General features: G+C 49.0%; 2 protein-coding genes across 9 annotated transcripts in view; one reads left to right on the plus strand and one right to left on the minus strand.

Moving 5' to 3' along the window:
• KIF9 (kinesin family member 9) overlaps positions 1–23,779 on the plus strand; it is a 36,733-nt gene extending 12,954 nt beyond the window's left edge. For 5 of the 8 annotated variants that reach the window (XM_034759751.1, XM_034759754.1, XM_034759752.1 and 2 more), the window contains 12 exons: positions 163–240; positions 1,610–1,678; positions 2,201–2,305; positions 3,741–3,796; positions 4,620–4,710; positions 5,943–6,073; positions 8,079–8,276; positions 9,954–10,162; positions 12,922–13,101; positions 14,800–14,915; positions 22,334–22,438; positions 23,453–23,779. In XM_034759751.1, the coding sequence (XP_034615642.1) occupies positions 163–240; positions 1,610–1,678; positions 2,201–2,305; positions 3,741–3,796; positions 4,620–4,710; positions 5,943–6,073; positions 8,079–8,276; positions 9,954–10,162; positions 12,922–13,101; positions 14,800–14,915; positions 22,334–22,438; positions 23,453–23,560 (1,446 nt within the window). In that variant the 3' untranslated portion in view covers positions 23,561–23,779. Of the gene's footprint in view, positions 1–162; positions 241–1,609; positions 1,679–2,200; positions 2,306–3,740; positions 3,797–4,619; positions 4,711–5,942; positions 6,074–8,078; positions 8,277–9,953; positions 10,163–12,921; positions 13,102–14,799; positions 14,916–22,333; positions 22,439–23,452 lie in introns of those variants that run through there. The other 3 variants (XM_034759756.1, XR_004644358.1, XR_004644359.1) reach the window with 3 other exon arrangements.
• Positions 23,780–25,004: 1,225 nt separating this feature from the next.
• The window catches only part of LOC117873936 (tubulin delta chain-like), a 46,410-nt gene continuing 44,592 nt past the window's right edge, over positions 25,005–26,822 (minus strand). Inside the window, 1 exon segment of the mRNA XM_034763840.1 lies at positions 25,005–26,373. Coding sequence (XP_034619731.1) covers positions 26,141–26,373 — 233 coding nt within the window. The 3' untranslated portion in view covers positions 25,005–26,140.

Below are 26,822 nucleotides of genomic sequence, written 5' to 3' on the forward strand. Positions count from 1 at the left end.
CTCCTGGAATGGGGATAGTGTAGAATGATGGCCTACAATTATATAGCTTTTCCATTTCTAGCTTCTGGGATCCTATAGCATTAAAATAGCAAAGGTTTTTGAGTCTGGTCTGGTGACCCAAACTTGTTTCGTGGTTAACAGGTAAACTGTAATGTTTTTCAGCTGTCTTCTCTCCGTTTTGCTACCAGAATGAAATGGGTCACAACGGAGCCAGCCATCAATGAGAAATACGACCCAGAGGTATGTATAATTTTGAAGGGAAATGGAAGGAAGGAGGTTCTCTTTTTCTCAGATCCAGGAAAAATTAAGACAACGCTTCCCAAGCTTCGTCATCATGTGTATCACAGCTTAATAGATAAACTGTCCCATGGACACCTTCCCTCCCACTGAGAGGATCATCTCCAGTCCTATCTGAGACCCTGCAGACCACCTCCTTTCCCACGGCTGGTCACACAACATCCCTGCAACAACTACAGCAATTATTCACATGGAAAAGTAACATTAGAAAAGTAATCAATATCTTTTAGCTTCTTTTAATGCACTTTAAAATAGGGAGGAGACTTGGCATTTTGTGTTCAACCAGTTTTCCTCAGACCACCAGCAAGTGCTCGATGAATTACTGGTGGTCCATGTACCACACTATGGGAACCATGCTGCACAACACACGTGGCGGGAGAAAACCTTGCTGTACTGAACCGTCCGATTTCACGTGTCTGTCTACAGTAGGTGGAAGCAGAGAACCATACAGAGGAGCTTCCTCCAAGAGTTTTCAGACGAGGCTGTGGACTGTGCAACAAACTTTTCCCCTTCAGCTCCCTTTCTTTTGCTGCGTGATGAACTGAGTGGAAAAGAACTGAAATGCATTTAATGAGATTATTACATGTGGATGCTAAGTGGGAGCTTTGCAAAGGCACAAAGGGCAGTTTGGCAGTTAATTCCCACTAAGTTTCAATGGGAATTGCCCCCTCAATAGCCAAAGCTTTAAAATATTCCAGATTAGGGAGACATGCAGGTCTCAAGTATGCCGTGTGAATCTGCTAGCGTAATGCATTCCTGTTAAAGTCAGTGGGGAAACTGGCATTGCCGTCAGTGAAAGCAGCACTGGGGCTCTGTGCCTTCTGTTTTCAAAATAATGCCATCTAATCCAGAAAGACCACAGTATGGGGGCATCAGATCGGTGAAGCACTGACTAGATAAACAGGTGGCTTTCCCTTGAAAGCTTAAAGTGACTTTACAGAGGGTGGCTCAAGACACAGCAAAGGAGGCCGCCTGCTGGAAGCTATACTAAGGCCAAGTGATTTCCAGATCACTTACTCACCATTTCAATGCTGTAAGCCCAGCAGTGAATTCTCTGGGAGTTGGTACACAGCTGAGATTTTATTCAGCAGCAATAGGTATAGTTTGACGTCTATATTTGTGGGGGGCAGCTCCAGTCAAGCCAATGGGGAGGCAAATTCCACGCCTGCCTTAGGCTTGCAATTTGGGGGGGCAACACCTCCCCTGCCCCCCACCAAACTACGCCCATGCCAGCAGCCAATCTGAAGTGGCTTTGGACAGTTCTTTCTCTAGTAGCACTTGGTCACTTGGCATCTTTTTGTTTTCCTGCTAGCGGATGGTCAAGAATCTGGAGAAGGAGATTGTTCTTCTGAAGCAGGAACTAGCCATGCATGACAGCTTGGTAAGGAACAGGCTGCAGCCATTAATTGCTGCCTATGCTTTCTCTCTAAGCCATCTTGCTGGGGATATTAGTGTGTGCTTTATCTTGATTTTAATTTCTCTCTAGGATCAGTTATATCCATGCTTGTCAAGCTTTTGCTTTCCCACTGTGTCCCCAGTGGAGTCCTTTGAGTTTAGACAGAGTTCTGAGGGGTCCCCACCAGTTTTCCCTCTTGTTCATTTCCCATTGCACAAGGTTCCATGTCATAGTCATTAACCCGCAGAGTCCTGGGTGCCAGACAGTATAGCCTTTCAAAACCCATCAGTGCCTGTCCTTAATTCGCTCAGAAGGGAGAGGCAGGGAGTGCACCACTCCCAGCCAACTCCAGAGTCCAGTGCCCAGCCAGTCTACAGGATGGGAAGCAAAGTCTAAGAATGAAACCTGCCGTGGCAAGGCAGAGCACAGCCAGGTGACCGTCAGGCTAGCATTTGCCCAGCTTATTGTAAATTGTTGCAGTTCAGCTGTTCACCTTTTCATCCCTAGGTCAACCGTTCTCTGGTGAATTATGACCCTCTGAATGAAATCCAGATAGCAGAGATTAACTCTCAAGTCCGCAGGTACCTAGAAGGAGCCACAGATGATATTGATGTGAGTAGCTACCTAACTGACAACTTGCTCAGCTGGTTATAGTTGGCTGGATTCCAGGCTCTTTCAGCTAGAGGGAATGAAATCAGTTTGTGGAGGAACTGAATTTAGAATTAAAGGTGGCACTAACTTTTTGAACACTTCCCTGTTATTTACAGGGAAACTTTGGACACCTGCCTTCTCCTCTCATTCTTATCTCCCCTTAAGTGAGTAGGAAGCTCTAGGAGGCTTCCACCCTGGCCTCAAACTCAGTGGGATGGTCTGCTTTGAACGTCCTTAAAAAGACAGTGTCAGAATTCTCCATCTGGGTAAAACCATGTCATAAGAACAACCATACTGGGGCAGACCAAAGGTCCATCTAGCCCAGTATTCTGTCTTCCAACAGTGGCCAATGCCAGGTGCCTCAGAGGGAATGAACAGAACAGGTAACCATCAAGTGATCCTCCCCTGTCATCCACTCCCAGCTTCTGGCAAAGAGATGTGTTCCCAAAGTATTGTTCAAAAAGTGTTTCTCCTTTTTTTGGGAGAGGGGAACTTCTGGGGCACTACAGCCCCGTCTCTCTACTCTTTGCTTTTCTCCCACCCTCAGAGGTCCCAGAAAATTTTCCTGCAGCTGATGGGGGTTGAGGAGAGTTGGCTTCTGTGGAATCCAGGGAGTCTTTTAGGGTCAGGGATGGTCAGCCTAAGTAGGAGATGGGAAGGACTGAGGAGTTTCTTATAGGGAAAGATGTCCTTAGTGGGGTCATGGAATCTTTTAGCGGGAATGATGCTTCTCTGGGAGTGGGGAGAATGTACTTCAAGACTAGAGAGGAAGGATGGTCCAGTGGTTAGGCCACTCACCTAGGACTTGGGAGCTCTAAGTCCCAGACTCTATGTATGACCCTGCGTAAGTGCCTTAAGCCCAGATCTGCAAAGGCATTTAAGCTCTTAACTTCTATTGATTGATCTGGGCCTCAGTCTGTAAAATGGGGATAATAGCACTGCATTAAAGCTTGTGAGGAGCTCAGATGCTCTGGCGCTGGGAACCAGATAAGTACTTTAGATAGACTCAGCAGCGTGTGAGTGAGGAGAGAGCTGCATGGCCTGGAGGGTTGGAAGCTGCCTCCTGCATAATGTTGTGTGTTACACTTTGGCTGATAATTGGCTAACAATTCCTGACCGCTGGGGTCCTACAGGATACCTGCACAGCTGGCACCTGCCTTAGCCTATCAGGTAGATTCCTCTGTTCTTAAACAATGAGTGATGGTCATAGCCACACGGGGCCTGATTTTCCCAGTGCAGGATACAGGGTTAAGTTATCTGTAGCCTGAGGCTAGAGAAGGGGGCCCTGGGATTCTATGGTATTTGAACCAGCCTTACAGAGCAAGTTTTTTAAACATTGCACAGTGAATGTGGCCTGTCTCCCATTAGATCTTCAATGTACGTATCTCTTCCTCAGATAATGAACATCAGGCAAATCCAAGAGGTATTTAACCAGTTCAAAGTGATTTTAAGGTAAGATGTTGTAGCCGGGGTATGTGCATTGGATAAGGAGATTTAGAAACTCTCCACCAAGCTTCTGTCTGTGACAGCACAGCACAGTGTCATGACACCGCTGGTGATGTCATTGTAGAATATGCAGAGAATAAGTTGTAGTTGTGAGACGCTCAGCCCAGCTCCTGATGGCTTGGTCAGGGGGAAGCTGCTGCTGGCTAACCCAGTGGCACCGATAGATCATGAGGCTGGTCCTTGGATGATGGACTCCATGAATTGGTTAAGTGTGCTCTGGTGTCTGATGCTACAGTTACAAAAGTAACATGATGTCACTGCAGGAAGATTTGGGCTTTGAGGAGGGAAGTGGCAAGTCTGTGGTATGTCACGGGGAGGGGGGGCATTCCTGTTCCACAGGAATCCAAACTGGTCCAGATCCATGTGTTAGTGTTTTGCATGGATTTTGTACCTTGGGGAATCCTTTTATGAGGTTAAAATAAAGCAAGAAGATCAGGTCTTCTCGTGGTGGTTCCACCCTCCAGGGCTAAACTACTGTGGAGTCGTGTTATTTGGGCCATAAAAAAAGGCTCCCTAAAGTATTTCAAAAGCTAGTGAAATGTATACGTGTCTTAACAGAAGAGATATCCAGGCCTAAGGGACAGTGTGGGGAAAAAAGGTGGGAAGAAGAAAATAGGAGGTCAGAACAGGTGCATGAAGGAGAGCGGCTTGGGAAGAATGCAGGAAGTAGGAGGAAAGGAGAGCAGAGGTAGACATAGGGGTGATATTAGACATAGCTGTATGAAATTTTCCCTTGAGCACAATGAAAAGGGCGGTTATCTCTCCCCAGCCAACAGGAGCAGGAAGTGGAAGCCAGACTACGAAACAAATACACCCTGATAGACAAAGGTGACTTTGCAGCCATTACTGCTGCTCAGAAGGTAGGGCTCTGGGACTTGACCTTCTGCCTCAAATTCTTCCTACACTACTTGAGAGGAACCATTGAAATCCAAGGCCCTGAGCTACCATGGCGATGGGCATGACAGAAGAACAGAACTGCTACAAGTCAATAGAACTGCACCAGTTTCCACCAGCAGAGAATCTGGCCCAGTATTTTAACAGGGTGGTTTATAAAATAGAGAAAAGGAAAATACATGAGAACTATTACATCAAAAATGCCTGCCTGCATGTCTGTCTGTTGTAAAATACTGGGCTAGATCCTCTGGCCCTGGTATGATCCCTTAGCACTGTTGGAGCAGCATAAAGGAGACGTACCCCACCCTAAAGGCCGATGTGGATTTCCTTATGTCGCTTAGGATGCAAGACATGTTTCACTATCAGCTTGTTTTTAGTTTGTCCTAACTTTCTGAAACTTTCACCTTCTGAACTGATTACTTCCATGTGTCGACTATGCCTCAGTGTATTCACTTAATGGGTATAAGAATAATTCTCTCCCTTGCAGAGTTGTGGGGCTTAACTATAGGTGCTTTGAGATCCTTGGAAGAAAGGCGCAATAGAAATGTGAAGTATTATTATAACACAACTGCACAATCTCCAGGCAGACCCCATTTCAGGCTTTAATTTAAAGCTGATCTGGAAAACGGAAATGAAATGTGAGTTAAGCAGATTTCTGTGCTGAATGGGCCATTTAGCCATGCTGTTGAGACACTGACAGAAATCAGATTTTACTTACGAAATCCTCTTGCAAACTTCTCCTTCGTTGAATGAAGATAACCCAGAGTGCCTCATTCTCTGATATTATTAGTGACACCACGATTACAGTGAGATTTCTGGTATTTGTGAGGTGTCAGAATGAAGCATTCTGGGATATCATCAAAGAAACAGAAAATACCATAGGATTTAATAAAGGCGTGGGGAAGAAATTTTAAACGTTAATTTAAACCTGTTTCTGTGATGTAAGTCCCTACTTCTTCCAAACCTAGTTAGTGGGAGCACTCAGCACATGAATCTGAAAATAATTCCAAGGGCTTTTTTGCTTCTCAATTCACCTTTTAAGATGATTTTTCCACCAAGATGCCATGAGGTGAATCTGGATTTAGATTAAGGAATTGGACAGACTTACCCCTCTGAGCAGAGTATTTAGTTCTCACAAGCTGGACATCTGCAGGGCTAATACTTCTGTATTCACATCTTCAGCCCCCTCTGTTTTCAGGCAGGCCTGGTTGATGCAGAGGGCCATCTAGTGGGGGAAGTGGACGGACAGGGCTTCGGGATTGGAGTTGCTCCTTTATCCAAACCCGGCGGGAAGAAAGTTAAAGCCAAGAAAGCCAAAGAGCAGCTTAGGTGAGTTGACATGTAAAACAGCGGTTCCCTCTCCTTTAGTCAGGTGTCTTTCTCCACGCATGAAAATCTTCCCTATGGCAGTGACATAAGCAGGGATTTATGGGTGCTTTACACCTACAGGGGTAAGTAGCTACCCAAGGGAGAAGGCTGAGGAGAAACAGCCCCAATAGCCCTTGTGATATTCTGTGCTTGTTTCAATGAGGAGGTCCCGGCCTACTGGGATTGGTGTTGATACATAGTTGTGGCCTGATCACCAAGACGACGGGCAGCGGGTGAAGCTTCCCCTTGGGGAGGCTAGACCCTGCCCCACCTCTTCTGGCCAAGGCCACATCCCCACTCACTGCTCTCAGCCCCTTCCCACAATGGCCCTGGCCCGGGTGGGTGCGAAGGGGGCTGAGAGCTCCGCCCTGGCCGAAGCTCCAAGCCCCGAGCCTCTCCCCCATTCCGCCCCTTCTGCCCATGGCCCCACCATACCCCACCCCATTCCGCCCCTTCCGTCGTGACCCTACCCCCATTCCGCCTCTTCCCCCCAGGCCCTGCCCCCACTTGCTCTTTCCCTCCCTCCCTCCCCCCGCTGCTGCCCAAAGACTGGAAAAGCTCTGTGCCCCTGCCACGGCCCCAGGGCCATAACAGGGAGTGAGAGTGCCTCTTTCCCTGTGGCTGTGGCAGGGGGAGATTTTTCTGGGGGCCTCAAATCCACTACTGCCCCACTGGTGGCATGAGATTTGAGCCTCCATTATGTACCACCCATGACAAAGACCAAACCTGCCCCTCAGAATGTGTCTTTGCACAGTCAGCGTCAGACTCAAATCCATTTGGTTTTGTGGAAGTCTGGTATGTGCAGGATTTACTGCAAATGGCTACTCATGTTTATTACAAGTAGCACCTAAGAACAAACCAAGAATGGGGCCCCATTGTGCTAGCTGCTTTACAGACAGAGTAGTAGATAGTCCCTCCCCCAGGTAGGCACAGGATGGGGAAGGGATAGAACACACCAGCAGAGTGACCAATGTGATGGCAGCAAATGGCATGTTAGTGCCATGATTTTGTTGTTGGGTGGGTTTAGTTAGAAGGGGATCAGCAAAATGGAAAGGGAAGGGGGATGAGAGGGACAGGGGAGGGGATGGAGAGAGTAAGAGGAGCAGATGTGGAGTGAACCTGAGCTAAAGAGACTAGAGGGAGGGTTGGCGCAAACAGCCCATCAGCACAGGGCAGAGAAAGTCCAGTCAGAACAGTAAAACGTTCTCTGAATGTCCAGAGGCCCCTGTTCTAGCTGCTTCTGCTCCTGCTGGTTGGAGTCTCTGGCTGGTTTCTCCTTGCAGTTGTTCCCCAAGACCGCATGGGGTAGAAGGCACCACCTCAGTCCTAGTACCCCTGAGTGGGGGGCATCTCCCCTGCATGTTTCTGGGTCCAGGAGGGGTGCTGGCGTGTGCTGCCCTGGTTGATGCCAGAGTGCTTCTCCACACTAACACACAACTTCCATTGTCATCTCTTACATCTCACACAGGGTGTCCCTTGCTGAACAGACTCCCAGAGGCCAGTTTAAGGAGACTCTCCACTCTTCTTCCATAAACTGGACTGGGGGCTAAGCCAGGTCTTCTGGACTCTGCTACGGGACTCCATTGAGGGTGGATAGGGGTCCACTGCCTGCTGCTTGCTCCAAGCAGACACTTGTATATTCAGTCTCGTAATGTGCCCTAGCCAGGTCCGTGTAACCTGTGTATGCGAATGGACTTCTCGGGAACCTTCACAAGAAGTTGATCCTGCGTGTGCTGCTATTCCTACAGATTTTATATTCAGGGAGGTCCCTCTAGGTTTGCAAGCAGGGAGCTGTGACAATAGAGACAATGGCTCCTGCCCCATTGAAGTTGGCAGAACTTTCACTGTTAACTTCAGAGGAGCAGGCTCAGACCTCCAGTTCTTGAATCAGAACTGGTTTCTGCAGTGTAGTTTTAGTATCAGTGTTTTGTCATATGCTGGAAATTAACCATTTCTTTCCTCTTAGCCCCATTACAAGGAAGGAAGGATTAGGAAGCCCTGTTTTGGGGAAAGATCTGGATTCTGTTTCCCCCTCAAGGAGTCAGCTGGTAACTTCCGCAAAGGATTTGGATGTGAAGGAGGGACTAATACGGGAGCAGGATGCAGCTAGTATTGAAACACATCGCTCGGAGTCAGTGCCCAAGGAGGAGTCCCACCGACCGAGGTAACCTTTCACCTTAATGAGGCACTTTCCATTTGCAAAGCTAAACAGGTGGGGTCATTCCGGGTGCAAAGCCAAACAGAGTGCCCAGTCGCTGAGCTGGGTCTCAGAAGGCTCGGTCTGTGATGGGGGCAGAGGGGACAGGGCTAAGGCTGAGGAAATAGTTTCCATTTAGCAAAAGGGACGCGTAGTGTTAGCTGTCTTCACTCCATGGTATTTTGGCCTAGGTTTCCTGCTCTTACACCTTGCTGTTTGCAGTGGTACTGTAATGGGGCACCATGCACATACATGGGAGTGGCTCGTGTGTGCATTTCAGCGCAGTAATACATCAGTGTGGTGTGTCTCCTGATTTTGGTTCTCTTGGATTTGGCATTCCTGTCCCTTGCCACCTGGGGATTGCCATTCCATCCCCGCTCTGGGTCCAGCTCCCACTAGCTTTGAAGTGAGCTGCTGGGTAAATTCCAGCCGTTGCACCCGGCATCCGCCCTGCTTCTGCTCTCTGCTGTCGAAAACACGTCCCTGCTGCCAGCAAAGGAAGCAGTCCCATTAGACATGGTTTTCAGTAAGCGGTAGCAGCCCTAACATTTTGTTCTGAACTACTAAAATGTTACCATTGCTCAGTAACAGAGCTGGTGCTGCTTTGGGGCTTTACATTCGCAAACGCTTAACACACATTAACTAATTAAGCCTCACATCCCCCTTATGAGGTAAGGCTGTATTATCACCATTCTCATGGTGGGGATATGAAGGCTTGACCAAGATCAGGCAGGATGCCATCTGACAGGCATCTGTCTAGTTTTGTCGTGATTTCTAGGGGATCAATACAGGGTAGGCTCCTTTAAGGTAAGAGATGAATGACTTGCCCGTGTCAGAAGAGTTCTCTGAAGATGAACCATTATTTCTATGGATTCACACTCCTCACCCCTCTTGTAGGTTAGCCCAAGGGCGTGGCTCCCCAGGGGATACCCGTGGGAGGTTAGCCCAAGGGCGTGGCTCCCCTGGGGATACCCGTGGGAGGTTAACCTAAGATGTAAATCCATAGAAAAGACTAGCACCATCTTAGATCTTTGCTGACCACTTTGTGGTTCTCCTCCCCTGGGTTCCCAGACTGGCCTCAGAGGCAACAAGACTCAGAAGTTTGGATCCATAAAATCCAACTTTCTGGGACGATTCAACTGAGACAGCTGCTAGGGAACTTTGCTTCTGTGTAAGTAACTCTTCCTTCTTGGAGTGGTCGGGTTTGTCTACACTTAAAAGGCTGTACCTTTGCAGCTGAACCGCTGCAGCGCGTCCGTGAAGATGCTGTGTGTGCCAATGGGAGGGCTTCTCCCGTCAGCGCAGGTACGCCACCTTCGCAAGAGGTGGTAGCTATTCGACAGGAGAGGCCCTCCCGCTGACATAGCGCCGTCTCCACTGGGAGTTAGGTGGGTGTGGAAGAGCGATGGAGTCATACCAGCATAAATTGCTAGTATAGGCCAAGCCATCCCGGGAGAGGAGGAGGCCTGAAGGTTAGCACAGTGAGAGCACCGTGAGGCTGCAAGTGTCGATAGGTTCTGAAAACGCCCCATGAGGTGTAATTTGCAGACACTGATTATCAGTCTACTCAGGTGCAATAAGTAAACCTGAAGCTGCAACAACTGACCCTTCCTGTATTTTCTCCTTCTCTGAACCCTGGCGCAGTTCCCCTCCCGCTAAGCTGGTGGCATTTGAGGAGTTTAAAAACGAGCGAGGAAGTGAGATCAACCGGATCTTTAAGGAGAACAAAGCCATCCTCAGCGACAGGAAGAAGAAAGCGAGCGAGATCACCCACAGACTCAACCTAATAAAACAGGAGATGGACATCACCAAACAGGCCCTCGGGGCCCAGAAGAAGGAGAGGGAGGAGCAGGGTAAGTGGCATACAGAATGGATCGGACAACACAGATCTGAGCAGGGAGAGTTTGTTTCATTTCTCTGAGCTGTAACTGTTGGAACACGTTACAGGACACCATTGCTGTGCCACAGGCTGGAGGGGCAGCCAGAGGGGTCTATGCTGTACCTCTGCAACCTGGCCTTGGGTTCAGCAGCCAATTCCACTGCCTCATCCCCTTGCACTTCAACCACACGGAGCCAAGTCACTCAGGCTTTCTGCAGCCGAAGTGAGTTTCAGCCAGACTGAACACATCAAAGATATATGGTCTAATTCTCCGCATGGACTTCAGCGGAGCTATGCTGGCATAAAATTGGTGTAATGAAATGGAGAATTAGGCCAATTCACTGTAAAAGCCATTCGATGCAGGGTTTCTCTTACCACGCTAGAGTAATGGTGACTTTGTTTCTGGGCATACGTCATTCTATTTGATTTGATGGGTCTGGCTCAGTCCCTGACATATGAAACACCACATTCCCCGTTTGCGTGAGAATGCCTCAAGCCTAAAACCCTCTAAAACAAAAAAATGGAAAGAAGACTCTAAACGGCACCAAATTCTAAGAAGTGTCAGTTCTTTCAGGCTCTGATCCTGCAGCTTCTTGCTCGTATGTGTACTGCTACACCTGCACGCTGTCATGCAGGTTCATAGAGTCAGAGATTCTGAGTCCAGAAGAGACCACGGAGATCATCTCGTCTGACCTCCTGGATAACACAGGCCAGAGAACTTCCCCGAAATAATTCCCAGAGCAGAGCTTTTAGAAAAACATCCAACTTTGATTTTAAAATGGTCAGTGATGGAGAATCCACTGTGACCCTTGGTAAATTGTTCCAACAGTTAATTACTCTCGTCATTAAAAATTAAAAATATACACCTCTCTCTCTGCTAGATTGAAGAGCTCGTTATTAAGTATTTGTTTCCCATGTAGCTACTGACAGACTCATCCAATCAGCCCTTAACCTTCTTTGTCGAGCTAACTAGATTGAACTCCTTGAGTCCATCACTATCAGGCATGTTTTCTAATCCTTTAATCATGCTCATGGTTCTTCTCCTGACCCCTTGAATTTATCAACATCCTTCTTGAATTGTGGGTGCCAGAACTGGACACCGGATTCCACCAGCAATCACACCACTGGTTTTTGCCCAATCATTATAGCAACTTTTTTACCAGGAGCATCTTCATGTAGGGTCCATTTCTGCAAAGGGCTGAGCTCTCTTGGCTAGCTATTCAGCAAACTCTGCTCCTGTTGCAGTCATCTTGAAAGGAGGGTGTTTAGCACCTCCTAAGATCAGTCCCTTAGTTTGCTGTTGAACTGGGAGGGCATAGTTAGTGGGGTCCCGCAGTGGTCAGTCCTGGGTCTGGTACTATTCAATATTTTCATAAATTACTTTGATAATGGAGTGGAGAGTATACTTATAAAAATTTGCAGATGACACTAAACTGGGAGGGGTTGCAAGCACTTTGGAAGACAGGATTAGAATTCAAAACAGCCTTGACAAATCAGAGAATGAATCTGAAATCAACAAGAGGAAATTCAGTAAAGATAATTGTATTACACTTAGGAAGAAAAAAATCAAATGGACAGCCAAAATGGGGAATAACTGGCTAGGCAGTAGTACTGCAGAAAAGGATCTGGGGGTTATAGTGGATCACAAATTGAACATGAATCAACAATGTGATGCAGTTGTGAAAAAGGCTAATATTATTCTGGGGTGTATTAACAGGATTGTCGTATGTAAGACACGGGAAGTAATTGTCCTGTTCTACTCATCATTTGTGAGGCCTCAGCTGTACTGCTGTGTCCAGTTGTGGGTGCCACACTTTAGGAAAGATGTGGACAAATTGGAAAGAGTCCATAGGAGAGCCACAAAAATGATAAAAGATTTAAAAAAATCCAACTTATGAGGAAAGGTTAAAAAAACTGGGCATGTTTAGTTTGAGGGGAGACCTGATAACTGTCTTCAAATATGTTAAGGGCTGTTATAAAGAGGGTGGTGATCAATTGTTCTCCATGGCCACTGAAGGTAGGACAAGAAGCAATGGGTTTAATCTGCAGCAAGGGAGATTTAGGTTAGATATTAGGAAAAATTTTCTAACAATAAAGATAGTTAAATTCTGAACTAGGCTTTCAAGGGAGGTTGTGGAATCACCATCATTGGTGGTTTTTAAGAACTGGTTGGACAAACGCCTGTCACAGATGATCTAGATTTATTTGGTCGTGCCTCAGCTCAAGGGACTGGACTTGATGACCTCTCGAGGTCCCTTCCAACCTGACATTTCTAGGATTCTATGGATCTATGAGCAAGGAGAGGTTTTTAATGTGGGAGGTAGCTGGATCCTAACGGTATCTGGGGGGTGACCAGTTTATCTCCAATGTCTTGCCTTAATAGGCCAGTCCTGCTCTCAGTGACACCAGTGAGAGTTTTGCAATAGGAACAATGTGTGCAATCCCTAAGTGATACCTTCACACAGTCTGTCTTGCAAGAGTTAGCAGGGCAACCCAATCGGCCCACTCTTAGTCATGTACCGCTTGCATTAGGGAGGTATCATAGAAGATTAGGGTTGGAAGAGGAACTGAGATCTCAGCTAGTTCAGTAACCACTCCATCCCCATGCCATTGGGAGTAAAACAGTGTATCTAAGGAAATGTTAGTTGAGTGGTCAACATCCATGTATGATCCCTGTTCTTTGGCACTCTCCTTCCACCCATGAGAACCTGTCACATCCTTCTCACTTTGCAGGCGAGTATGTGAATGAGGAAGGACAGATCATAATTGACGAGGAGGAATTTTTACTGGTCATGAAACTTAAGGATCTGAAGAAACAGTACAGGTGTGATTTTGATGAACTGCGGGACCTGAAAGCAGAAGTCCAATACTGTCAGCATCTGGTGGATCAGTGCCGCAACAGACTAATCTCAGGTACTCATGTTGCTGGCCAGAGGTTTGCTAGTGCATTCAATCACACTCAGATCTGTAAGCCCTGCGCTGTGCTCACAGAACAGGTGGGCATATATTTAAATGAATTCATTTGTCCCTGCAGAATTGGAAGCCTCTAAAATTCAGGGACCCTTGAGTCCCAGTGACCCTGTAATATGATTTCGTTAATCATCATTGCAGCTCACATTCTATAAATGTTACCCAATTTCTAATGAGACACTTAGCTCCTACCGATTCTGTTCCTCCCATGTTAACACAGTTACTTCTGGATCAGATGTCGAGATGCAACTAGTAATCATTGAATGCAGTGGGGCCAGGATTTCACCAGCGTTTTGTTTGACACAGAGACTTGTTTGACACAGAGACTTGTGGTGCTAGCACAGCACTGGGTCAAGGGTTTAACCAGGTGCTGCAATTTTTGTACCTTTCCAAAGCCTGTAAGAGTGTAGTGCGCCTCAAGTCCCAGTGTTACAGGATGGGGCCTTGTGTCTGGGGCAGTGGTCCATACGTTTTAGCTTGCAGCGCCTCACTGGTACCCTCCTCACTCGGATGACACATGTTTCTGGTACAAGTTAACTTGGACAGATATGCAGCACCCAGTTTGGGCCTGGGTCTATGCTTGGGGCCTGGATTTGACCCAGTATGTTTGATGACATTAGCTATATCAAAGTCCTCAGCATTTGGAAGCTGTGCAATGCTCTGTTTTCTACAAACATCCCAGGGCACAAGCTTGCATCTGTCAGGAGCAGCCCACACTGAAACAAATGCCTTGTGGTATTCAGGTAAGTACACGTAGAGCCAATTCCTAACCATTGGCTTAAGTGGGATCAGGATTTGGCCCGTATTTGGAGCTGCCGATGTCTGTGTTAATTTGAATGTGCAAACAACGGTGTGACCCTTGGTATGAACGCACTTGGTGTTCTCATGGAATGTGGAGGTGACTCGTTTGGACCACGGTATAAAGTCAGTGGTGTTATAGTCATGTCAGCAGTGCCTAGGAAAAGCAGGGCTCTGTATTTGGCTTTCTTCCTTCTTCCATACTTTCCAGGACATAAAACAAACGCAGGACGTTCCTGGGGGATTACTGTGCTTCTCAGGGCTTAGTTCCCTCGGATCAGACCCTAAAGCAGAGTGTGCCAGAGGAACGAGGCTTTAGAGATGTGTGCCTGGGAAATGCATATTATTAGTAAGAACACAGGTTCCAGCAGCACTGCTCTGCCTCTTGTGCAGTCTCAGTTGCTGTTATGGGATGGCAAGGGGCTATGATGCTCATTTAACACTGGAGGCGAAGTCCGACCAAAAATGTGCTGACTGCTTAAAATTGCTTCTTCCAAGTTTCCAAATGTCAGATTGAAAAGTGTTTTCATCTCTAGCCGTGTAGGAAGAGCGACCTCTAGAGGCCACTCGGATTGTTCTAATCCGCACGTTCCCTATGGCTGTCGCAGGGGGAAGAGACTGTTTAGTGCCTGCTTCCTATTTAAGGGTGGAGGAGTCTGACCAGCCCCTAAACAGCATATTTCAACTGATTGCACCACTCAGGTCACTAACTGTGGTACAGATTTAGACCGCTGTGGAGGTGCATGTCTAGTCATTGTGCAGCATGCCAGGAAAAATACAAACCTGGCCCCCTTTGTTACCACAGCCCTGGTTATTGTCCCCCCTCCCCCCTTTGTCTTACAGAATTTGAAATCTGGTACAATGAGTCCTTCCTTATCCCTGAGGATGTGCAGGAAGCGATAAAGCCTGGAGGCAACATCAGACCTGGAATGATTCCCATGAACAGAGTCCTGTGTCTGGTGAGTTGTGCTGGGGAGTCCTGCTGCCCTCCCTGCTTGACAGCGGTGTGTCATACTGTCGTCACAGGCACTACCAGTGCTGGGGGGAGGAGGGAGGTTTGCAGCTCTGGCCCTTTTTGGGGTCAGTGAGGTGTAGCACTGGGACGCCAGCCAGGGGAAGCAGACAGCAGCTACTGGCACGTGTCTTGTTTTTGTGGTATTGTTTTCTTTTGTTCACGATCACGAGAACAAAACATCTATTGATCCAAGTGCATGACCATCCGCTTGATGTCAACAACCAGGCAGGTGGTCAAGAAGGCACAGGGAGTAACTGAGGCATTGTTTCTAGTCTCTAACATCAACTAATTTAAAAACATAAGACTGGCCATACTGGGTCAGACCAAAGGTCCATCTAGCCCAGTGTCCTGTCTTCCGACAGTGGCCAATGCCAGGTGCCCCAAAGGGAATGAACAGAACAGGTAACCATCAAGTGATCCATCCCCTGTCGCTCATTCACAGCTTCTGGCAAACAGCCATCGATGGACCTATCCTCCATGAATTTATCTAGCTCTTTTTTGAACCCTGTTAGTGTCTTGGTCTTCACAACATCCTCTGGCAAGGAGTTCCGCAGGTTGACGGTGTGTTGTGTGAAGAAATATTCCCTTTTGTGTGTTTTAAACCTGCTGCCTATTAATTTCATAGGATGACCCCTAGTTCTTGAATTGTCATGTCTCCACCTATTGGCCACTGCCACTTAGCCAGACCGCTGTAGAGAGATGCAATCCCTGAACTTTCTCCTGCCTGAGCATGGGCAGTTCTCCTAACTGTTCTCATTCTCCAATCCTTTCCTCATTAGTGTTGCTCTCCTCTGAACGCGCTCTCCAGACTTCTTTTTTTTTTTAAATGTGGGATTCAAAGCTATAATGCTGTTTGACATTGACCTGGGGCCACCAATCCCAGAGAAGCTCAAAACACTTCTCATTTTATATCCATACAGTACCACTGAAATGCAGCTACCTCTGGGGTATACCATGACAGCTGAGACCCAAATAGTATTGAGAAGGGTGGGGTTACTTTGTATTACATATTTGCATTATCCCTGCTTAATTCTGCAGATCCTGACCATAGCAAGGGGATCTGGCAGGTGTACTTTTTTAGAAGAAAAATTGAAAAGGAATTATTTTGCCTCCAAATGTACCCTTATTTGGAATATAAAGCTCAGAGTTAAGCGTTACCTCCCAAACTGCTCTAGAAAGACACATTAGAGTGTTTTTCAAGGGCAATCATGGTAGGTGCCTTCCCTTCCTATTGAATTACCCCACCTCCAGAATATAAAGAGCAGGTATAAAGTGAGGGCAAATGAAACAGGTTTGTTAAAGTTATCATTGAACTACAGACAAATATTTATACAAGGATCATGGTAGATTTAAAAAAAAAAGGTGTCCAGACTAGCCCAAAGGGGATAAACACTCAGTGAATGCGCCTATTGAAATCAATGGCAAAACTCCCATGATGCCAATGGGACTAGATTTCACTGTTCACATAGCAAGACACATCAAAAGTAACTTCTATTATAAGTAACGTAACCCTGTTCTAGGGTTATTCTAGGACTATTCAGCAGGGCCGCCCAGAGGATTCAGGGGGCCTGGGGCAAAGCAATTTCAGGGGCCCCTTCCATAAAAAAAAAGTTGCAATACTACTATGTTCTCGTGGGGGCCCCTGCGGGGCCTGGGGCAAATTGCCCCACTTGCGCCCCCCCCCCCCCCCCCAGGTGGCCCTGGGAAAAATAAACATTTAAAAACCTTCCGCATCTCGGCACAAACCCAGTTTTGAGAACTTCTTTTCAAGTCACCTTTACAAGTTATCACTGGTTCTCAGCATCAGTTAGTGCTAAAAGGCACTAAAGCTCATTAAAAGGGTTGGCCAAATATTTTCCGTCAAAACTTTTTTTGGATTGAAAACTAGGGGCTTTTAAAAAGCAGAAAAAAATCACTGACAATGTCTGCTTTCCTTCAAAATTTGTTGTGTTTTTTTTTTTAATTGAAAAGCTGAAATTAGTCTGCCAAAACCTGAACATGGTTTGGGGTTTCAGAAGTGTGTGGCCAAATATTTGCTGCTTGTTGTGTTTGATTGTTTAAAGAAACAATAAAAATTCTGCTTAAAAAAAATCCACAACTTTTGAACCACCTCAGCTTGTGACCAAACGCCTGAGCCCATCCAGTCAGAGATTTTTCCAGGTTTCTAATACTCTGCTGGCTTCCTTGACTCATATCTGTCTCCATAACTTTGGGTTCATTTAGGTTAGAACATAAGAACGGCCGTACTGGGTCAGACCAAAGGTCCATCTAGCCCAGTATCCTGTCTACTGACAGTGGCCAATGCCAGGTGCCCCAGAGGGAGTGAACCCAACAGGTAATGATCAAGTGATCCATCTCCTGCCATCCAGCTCCATCCACCCTCTGACAGACAGAGGCTAGAGACAGCATTCCTTACCCATCCTGGCTATTAGCCACTAATGGACTTAACCTCCATGCATTTATCTGTTTCCTAGAGACTGGCTCCATGGGGTCCCTCAGAAACTGGAGACAGTTACTGTGGGTTTGTCTTTAGTATAGCTTATGTACATACTCCACGAACTGAGCATTTGAGCTTGTTCCAGAATCTGGGATGAGCCTATGTTGTGAAAACGGAAATGCTCAAAATAGCACATGCATGTAAATGGACACAGGGTGCTAAAATTAAATTAACCCAGGGGTTCTCAAACTGGGGGGCGGGACCCCTCAGGGGGTCACGAGGTTATTACTGGGGGTCGCGAGCTGTCAGCCTCCACCTCAAACCCTGCTTTGCCTCCAGCATTTATAATAGCGTTAAATATTTTAAAAAGTGTTCTTAATTTATAAGGGGGGGGTCGCACTCAGAGGTTTGCTATGTGAAAGGGGTCACCAGTACAAAAGTTTGAGAACCACTGAATTAACCCCTCTGGAGCCTCGGGGAATGCAGGGGGGGGGGTGTCTTCCTTGGTAGGGTTGGGGAGGAGGTAGGTGGTGTAGGATATTGCTCTTCTCGTGTGATCCCTCCCCCATGGCTCTCTTGGCGCTATCACTGTTAATCTAAAGTGGCTAATTTGAAATGAAGCTCCCCTCCCCTGACATGAATCTCCCTATGGCACTGAAATTAAACGTAGACTATAATTTGGCATTTGAGAAGTGAAAGGGATGGTAGCCCTAAAGGAAAAGATAACAGCTTGGCTCTTTGTGTTAAATAGCTGTCTGCAAGCCTCAAACTGCTGAATGAGCTTTAGGGTAGGGAAGGCTGTGCCTCCCCAAACAGCCTGCCCCTGCCCCCATCCAACCCCCACCCACTTCCTGCCCCCCGACTGCCCCCCTCAGAATCCCTGACCCATCCTGCTCCTTGTCCCCCTGACCGCCCCCCCCGAGACCTCCCCAATCACCACCCCGGGACCCCACCCCCCACAACTCCCCCCTGCTCCCTGTCCCCTGACTGCCCCCCACCCCCCCCCCCCCCCCCCCCCGCCAAGTCCTGACAGACCCCCGGAATGCCCGCAATCCAACCCCCCATCCCCTGACCGTGCCCCCCTCCACCCCCAAGAACCTCTGCCTACTCACTGTCCCCGGGACTCCCCGCCCCTTATCCAACCCCCCCGGCCCCTTACCATGCCGCTTACCCCCGCCTCCCCCCTCTCCCAGAGCCTCAGCGCACCGCATCCAGGAGCAGCCCTGGACAGTGCTGCAGTGGCATGGCTCCAGCGGGACCTGAGCTCCCGCTGCTCGGCCGCTGCTCGCAGCCCCGCCCCCTTACCATGCGTCTTTGAGCGGGAGGAGCTCAAGCCCCGCCTGAGCCATGCCCCTGCAGGGCTGTCCAGGGCCGCTCCTGGATGCGGCGCGCTCAGGCACTGGGGTATGGGGGAAGGCGGAGGCAGGGGGGAGCCTCCGACATTCTCGTGGGGGCCCCCTGCAGGGTCTGGGGCAAATTGCCCCACTTGCCCCCCTGCGGCCCTACTATTCAGAAGCTGGACCACCTCATCTCACCTAGTCTTGGTTCACCCGGAAGAGAGTCTTTGGGCTTCTCTTCCAACACCTCTTAAAGGAGAAAACCAGCTAAGGTCATGCAGCCTAGAGTCGGCAGTTCAGACGTCCTGGCTTCTCTGTGCTGTTTACCATCTCGGAAAGTCCAGTCCACCAAACACCTCCTTAAAGTGTGTTTTCTAGCTCTGGGCTCCCAACTTTGAATCAAAACCTTTCCCCACACAGGCTTCCTGGGTGGTTTCTGACCCTGGACTACTTGTCCTCCTTACGAGTCGGGCCCAAAAGGTGCGTAAAATGTGCCTCGTAGCTTCCTCTGACTTTTGATACAACAGGTTTACATCACACGGATGCCCCTGTTAATACAACCCAGTGCAGCAGTTGCTTTGCATTGCATTCATTCTTTTCTATTCCGCAAGCCCCAGCTCTGTCTCTGTGGCAGCACCACCCAGGCCTGTGCCCTTTGGTTTAGAGCGGTGTATTTGATCATTTCATCCTACTTTGAAACATTTTGCATTTGTCTGTATTGAATCTTAATTTAATGATTCCATGCCATTGCTCCAATGCCCTGGAGCACCCCCTTCTGGGCAAGCATGCTTCTGCAGCACTCTACGTGCCTGTTTCCCCCACGAATTAGGGTTTCCAGATTTGGATTACACCAGGATTATCTGCATTTATGCCCAACACAAGTTTCTTTATTGGTACAGTGTCACCTTATCCTTCCACCAAACAAGAGGATTTACCTTGTTTTAAAACCCAGCATCCATGGACAACAGCAGCCTCTCCTCCTTACAATTCTCCCCATTCACCCATTCTCAGGGCTCGCTCCCTCGCTCCCTTCATCCCTAGCCCTGGATTCAAACACAGTCTTTTAATATTATAGGTCCTGCCACCTTTTCCCAGCTGGTGCCTTTTCAGGGCTCCAGCCCTGGAGACGAGCTTCTTCTCTAGCCCAGGATTCCAGGTGCTTCTTACCAGGCCCAAACACTCGCCTTACCCTTGTGCCTGGAGGTTTCAGCAGGCAGCCCCTCACCCCTGCTGTTGTGTCCCTCTTGATAAGGCCGAGGTGCTTTTCCTTTAGCCCAGTTGGGCAGCTGGTAATCAGTCACAGGTGCACTGGCCTCCCCCACTCCCTTTTAAAGGGCCAGTCACCCTCTGGCATTCATACTGTAGATTTAAGACCATTCTCCACCCAATTTAATAGAATCATAGAATATCAGGGTTGGAAGGGACCTCAGGAGGTCATCTAGTCCAACCCCCTGCTCAAAGCAGGACCTAATCCCAACTAAATCATCCCAGCCAGGGCTTTGTTAAGCCTGACCTTAAAAACCCCTAAGGAAGGAGATTCCACCACCTCCCTAGGTAACCCATTCCAGTACTTCACCACCCTCCTAGTGAAAAAGTTTTTCCTAATATCCAACCTAAACCTCCCCCACTGCAACTTGAAACCATTACTCCTTGTTCTGCCATCTGGTACCACTGAGAACAGTCTAGATCCATCCTCTTTGGAACCCCCTTTCAGGTAGTTGAAAGCAGCTATCAAATCCCCCCTCATTCTTCTCTTCTGCAGACTAAACAGTCCCAGTTTCCTCAGCCTCTCCTCATAACTCATGTGCTCCAGCCCCTAATCATTTTTGTTGCCCTCCGCTGGACTCTTTCCAATTTTTCCACATCCTTCTTGTAGTGTGGGGCCCAAAACTGGACACAGTACTCCAGATGAGGCCTCACCAATGTCAAATAGAGGGGAACAATCACATCCCTCGATCTGCTGGCAATGACCCTATTTATACAGCCCAAAATGCCGTTAGCCTTCTTGGCAACAAGGGCACACTGTTGACTCATATCCAGCTTCTCGTCCACTGTAACCCCTAGGTCCTTTTCTGCAGAACTGCTGCCTAGCCCCTTGGTCCCTAGTCTGTAGCAGTGCATGGGATTCTTCCGTCCTAAGTGCAGGACTCTGCACTTGTCCTTGTTGAACCTCATCAGGTTTCTTTTGGCCTAATCCTCTAATTTCTGACCCTCCCATTTTTATATTATTCATGAACTTGACTTCCACGTTCTCCAAGCCATTCATGAAAAGACAAAATATATTCCTGAGGGTGCTCACTTGAGACCTGACCCCAACGCACTCCCAATCACTGTCAGATCTGGGTATCCTTCGAACACACATTTCTCTTCAGTGTCCTCCTGCCCTCCATGCTGGCGTGCTGGACAAGGAGACTTTAGAAGGTGGGCATTAAAGGAGAGGGCTTTTCAGATAAACGCATCGGTGGGTGTCTGTCCACCAGTCCAGTGAGTCAAAGCCCACCATGCACATGTGGCATTAGACTTCAGACTCTGCAGATTAGTCCTTTTTCTGCTCCAAGAAACCCCATGTCATCTTCCAGCCTGCAGTGGAGAACAGGTTGTCCTGGATGTAGCTATCGATAGAGCACAACTATGAGAAGAGTTGCTCCTTGCCTACACCTGCTGGTGTGGCCGGCTAATAGAGAAATGACGGAACCTCCTGTCAGAATCTAAGGTGCTGACTGGCTGCCTGTAAACTGCCCAGGGTTCCTCGTATACCCCAGGCACTGAAAGGGGAAGAGCTCTCATCTCCAGTCCATGTCTTTCTAGCCTCTTATATGGCCCCCAAGATCATACTATCCGAGTGCAGTATCACAGGAGACTAACTTCCATTCATGTGAAGGACCTAGATTGCCCTTAATTGATGAGAGAATCAACTCTTTCATTTGTAGGCGCAATACCTCTGCAGCCTCCTGTCTAATCCTTCATTGTTCATATAGGGTTGGCATCATGGGGTGCATTCACCAGCAGAGCGCCCCCTCAGGTCAGGACACAGCATTGCAGGGACTTTTCCCACTCTGTCCCTCGCCCCCTTTTGTCAGCTGATCTGTTGCTGCAGTTATCTGTTCTGGGTAATTCAGCCCTCTGGACAGGTCCCAGGTAAAGCTCGATCCCATTCCAGGGTAACCGCAGTCTAACTAAAGAATCCAATGAAATGTCCGGACAATGATTCTTCTGCCCCTCTCGGGTTACGTTGCATTTCCCTGCTCTACACCCCTACTTGCAGGCCCTGCACCGTTCCTTCTCCACTCCTGAGGCGGAGCACGGCCTCCCGGGGCATTCTCCCCGGAGGCCCTGCTTCTTAGCAGGTTTCCCCTCCCCTTATCTCAGGACTTCCCTGGGGTTCTGATCACAGGGTCTCTGACTGTGTTTCCTTGAGCTTTTTAGTTCTGGGGCCCAGGCGTTCACCCTGCTAACACCTGACCCCTTAGTCCCACCCCCTCAGGCTGGGATGCAGTTAACTGCTGCACAGGTGGGGCTGGCCCTAATCCCCCTCCAAGGGGCCAGTCACCCTGTGACAGTTGGGTTCTCGCCTTCTCTTCCTCCCAGGATGAAGATGAGCAGGAGCGGTTTGACCGGCTGCAGGGAGAAGTGCTGCCAGCCTGTCCCGATTCCACCTCTTTCTACAATGCCAAAATGAAGACTGATCAGAAGGTAGTGTGAGGCGGTGCCAGGCTGGTAGTGCAAACCTGGGCCAGGATTTTCTGTTGGGGGTAAACGCCCCCTGTGTGCAGGATGGGGCATCGGCAATACCCTCTGAAACGGCCCCTGTTCAGTTATACTGTACAAGGAGCTGTTTGCAGCCCCGTTCCCCGCTCCCTCTCCCACCCCGGGCGCTGGCGCTTGGTGGTCGTATGCTACAGGATGAACTCTGAATTTCTGCCCGTCACCTCCGCTAATGAGGTGAGGGCCCAGCTAGAAAGGGAATTGCAGGGTGAAGCTGCAGGGAGAGAGGGTCTCATGCAGGGAGTTGGGGCCAGGCAATATAACCTAGCAGAAAGCTTTGGTTTTCCTTTGGGAGAAGGCAAAGCAGACAGGCCCAGCCCTGCATCTGCTCAGGCAGCAGGAAGGGGCAGTACCTCAGGGAGCTTAAGGCGGGGTGGAAGATGTGTTTTTGTGGTTGCGTTTAACAACTTTGTGTTAATACAGAAACCAAACCCCAAGAGGGCTGTGATTGGCTGAGAGGCTGTGTAGAGTTTGTTCAAGGAGCCCTGGAGAAGGGGAAACGGGGCAGAGCACGGCAGAGGCACCCCTGATCCCCCCCCCCCCTGCCCCCGGGCTGCTTGGGTGGTGGCCACTACTGTAACGTGGTGGCCATGTCCAAGCTTACAGTAGTAAGGATTCTAAACCAAACACCCCCAAACCAACCCTCAGCTGATGGGGGGGGTTAGGAGAAAACTGTCCCTGGGGACAGGTTATCCCATAACTGCCCACTAGTGGGTTTCTTGCCCCTTCTTCTGAATCAGGTGGGACGGGCCTGTGTTGGAGCTGGGTTACTGGGCGGGGCTCTGGCAGTTCCCATGTTCCTGATGAGGACGACTTTTCCAAATAAGCGTGACGCTGGTGAAAGTAATTTTGTGCCGGCTCCCCTAACCATCTCTGCATCTAAACTACAGGCCTGAAGAACCGCCACCATTTTAATAACTAGATCTTGTTTTCTGTTATCAGCACAAGTACTTTAGAGCCATGGCCGCCCTCCAGCAAATGCACAAGAAACCTGGACTCATCACAGCTACGGTGAAGAACAAACCCCCGGCGGCGCTCCATGTCATATAGCAGGGGCAGGACAGAGCCATTTGCCTTGTGTTCTATACAAGGAAATGAACAAATTGACCTCAGAAAACTGTCAGCATTGATTTCCACGAGAGACTTCTCAGAAAATAAAACTGGGCTAGTGACAAACTGCTGTGGTTCACTAGAATGAAGGTTAGGGCTAGCTAAGGTAGAGGAGTCATCGGGCATAGAGGAAGATCAAATACACTTTCGTTAATTGAACTAGGAGAACTTGTTTCCCTGACTCTGGAGAATGCAACGCCTTGGCAGGGCAGGAGTGTGCATGTTACAGGTGAGCTGCAGAGGAAAGAAACCAGAGCCTGGGCCTCTTTGCGACAGGTGAAAAGACCTGAAGGGTTGTCCTCTTTGTCATATGTTTTAACATTAGAAATACCAGGAGTGTCCAGGCCAGGCCCCTGGTGGGGTGGCCTTCTTTGGAGGACCTAGAGAATTCGGAGCTTCTGAAATGTCAGAATCTTACCCCCCACTCCAGCCCCTTGATGCCAGATAAAGTGGCCAGAATGACACAAAGGGGCTCTCAGGGTCTGTCTACGCTCCACACTGAGCCCGGGTCTGTAGGAACTGGGCTTATGGTGTTTCCAAGCCCATGTGTGAGCAGCACGCTGCATTGCAAGCCTGGGTTTACGGTTCCTGGACCGGGTCTCCCAGCCGTGCTAACACGTCCATACTGCGCTACGCTGACCTTCTGACTCAGGTCTGCGGCTTGAGCTGCATCCACGCTGCCTAATGACAGGGCTGGGACCCAAGTCACAGCAGGACTCGGGCTCTGCTAGCAGGGTCCTAGGAGCCGGGTCCCTGCTGACCTGAGTCAGACTGATTTGTGGGGGGTGCGGAGGGGGGAAGCAGGGCTTGAGCTCAAACCTGAGTCAAAGCCTGGGCTTAGCATGCAGTGTAGACACACCCTAAAAACCCTCGACCCAGCCAATGGGGAATCCTTGTGAAAGAACGGAAGAAGGCAGCCACAGGTGGTCCTATGAGGACCCCCTTCCTCTTGATCTTGAGGGCACAATATTAAGGGAGAAGAAAGAGTCAAAACCTAACAACCTAGTGATGCTGGGGCACCTTCAGCTAGTGCTGGGCAGCCGGTCAGGTATCACGTTGGCCCAGGGTTTGAAACAGTCTTTTGACCTTGGGCACAATTGCTTCTTGGTACAGCTGGTTCTAGAGCCTAAAAACGCCTTTCCCTCTCCTGAGCACCTCACTTAGTGCTAAATACATACGAACGGCCACACTGGGTCAGACCAAAGGTCCATCCAGCCCAGTATCCTGTCTTCCGCCAGTGACCAGTGCCAGGTGCCCCAGAGGGAATGAACAGAACAGGTAACCATCAAGTGACCCATCCCCTGTCACCCATTCCTAGCTTCTGGCAAACAGAGGCTAGGGATACCACCCCTGCCCATCCTGGCGAATAGCCATTAATGGACCTCTCCTCTATGAACTTATCTAGTTCTTTTTTGAACCCTGTTATAGTCTTGGCCTTCACAACATTAAATAACAGGGTCTTTGTAAAACCTGCAGGAGGCGCTCTGTCACATGCCCCAATGGAAGGGTGAGGTTTGCCCCTGCCTGTCCCCAAACATTGCCTATGGAACGTGTCCAAGGCTTTAGCCTGGTTAAGGAACATCTGAGGTCCTGTCTACAGGCCAAATTGCAACCACGTTGTAACTGCATCTCTTGCCTGGCTGTACAAGTGGAGATAAGTCAGGTCTTTACTAGTGTGTAGTCTTCTCCCTGAATAAAACTGCTCAGGGTTTTGTTCAGCCCTCTAATTACCTGCTCAATCTCTCTGCTTTGTAACCCTGCCTGTTCGTAGCTTTAGCTGCCTCTCTGGTTTTCCAGGGACCAAATTAGGGACCAAAACCTGTTCCCCTTTGTCATGCAGGGTGGCTCCCCCTCTATGGAAGGTAAGTAGGATTTGGCTTTAGCTCAACATTAAGGAGAAGGACCCACACCCTAGATCCCTAAGAGCCTTATGTCACCATCCCAAAGTGGGCGAGATCTTCTGAGGCAAGGCATGTCCAGGGGGTACGTGTATAGGCTTTCCTGGTGGCCTTGCCACATGCCCTCTATCCTCCAGAAGCAAAGGCATGATTCCTCTACGACTCCCCTTTGCTCCAGGGCATACCAACTTGCTGCTAATCCAAACCAACAGTAAATTACTACCCCTGCGATGCTGGCTGGCCCTGGGCGGGTGGGAGCCCTTCCCCACCCATCTACTCATTGGGTGGGGTTGGTTCACCCCCTTATTCCTCTATACAAGGTCTGGATAGCCTGTGCAGGGGCACAAAGGGATCTTACTCTCCCTATCACCCCTGCATGGGCCCATGGACCAAGAGACAGTCGAGCCCACAGTCTGTTTTGCACACACACACACCCCACCAGCTGAGAAGTGATTCTATTTGCCTGGTGTTATGTGTCACAGTATTGATTTAAAGCAGCATCCCTCTCACCGCAGAACCACCCCTTTCCCAGAAACCTTGGCACGATCTTTCCTGGAGGTTCTCCGGGCTCTCAGGAGGAAGGCTGACAGCCAGCAGCCTGGAAGTGCCAAAGCAGACAGTGTTATTCTCCCAGCCGACTGTAATCATCTGCCACTGAGCAGAGCGTCTCGAAGGCTTGCTGGAAATCCGCCTCCTCACAGCCGTATCGCCAGTACCAGTGGAGGTATGCGTTGGTCTCGTACATGGCCTCTGCTCTGGCCACCACCTGCTGCAGGAGTTCCGCTGAGCTGCCGTGGTTGGCGCAGATGGTCAGCAAGTGGCTGTGACATCCGGGCTCCACAATGTTGAGAGAGTCTGTGGGAGGGAAAGTCATCTCTTCACCCAGACATATTAACCCTTCACAAGCAATGTGTTCCCGAGAGGTCTTCTCCCACCCGGAAAGGGTTACAAGGGACATATGGCACCTACCTCCTTCCCGGAGGGGGAAAGCCCTCTGCATTCTAAACATCTAGCCTAGCTAAACTAAACTGAAGTTCCGGTCTATCACTGCGCAGGTGAGAACTCTTCCTAACGTTGGTCTTGCAGCAAAGTGCAGAGCGGAATTATACAAGAGCCTTATTTCTAATGATACGCACATGTGAAATCTTCCAGGGCCTTATCCCACTCCCATGAAATAAACAGTCACCCTGGGACCGGGTACAAGCCACTCCTCTACCTCCCTCTCATTAAAGCGGGGATCAGACTTCCCTCGTTGGAGTGGTGTGATGCTTCATTAACAGGTGTAAAGTAGGGGAGATCCTCCC

The sequence above is a fragment of the Trachemys scripta genome, chromosome 2 (assembly GCF_013100865.1).
Source record: "Trachemys scripta elegans isolate TJP31775 chromosome 2, CAS_Tse_1.0, whole genome shotgun sequence".
Classification (NCBI taxonomy): domain Eukaryota; kingdom Metazoa; phylum Chordata; order Testudines; family Emydidae; genus Trachemys; species Trachemys scripta.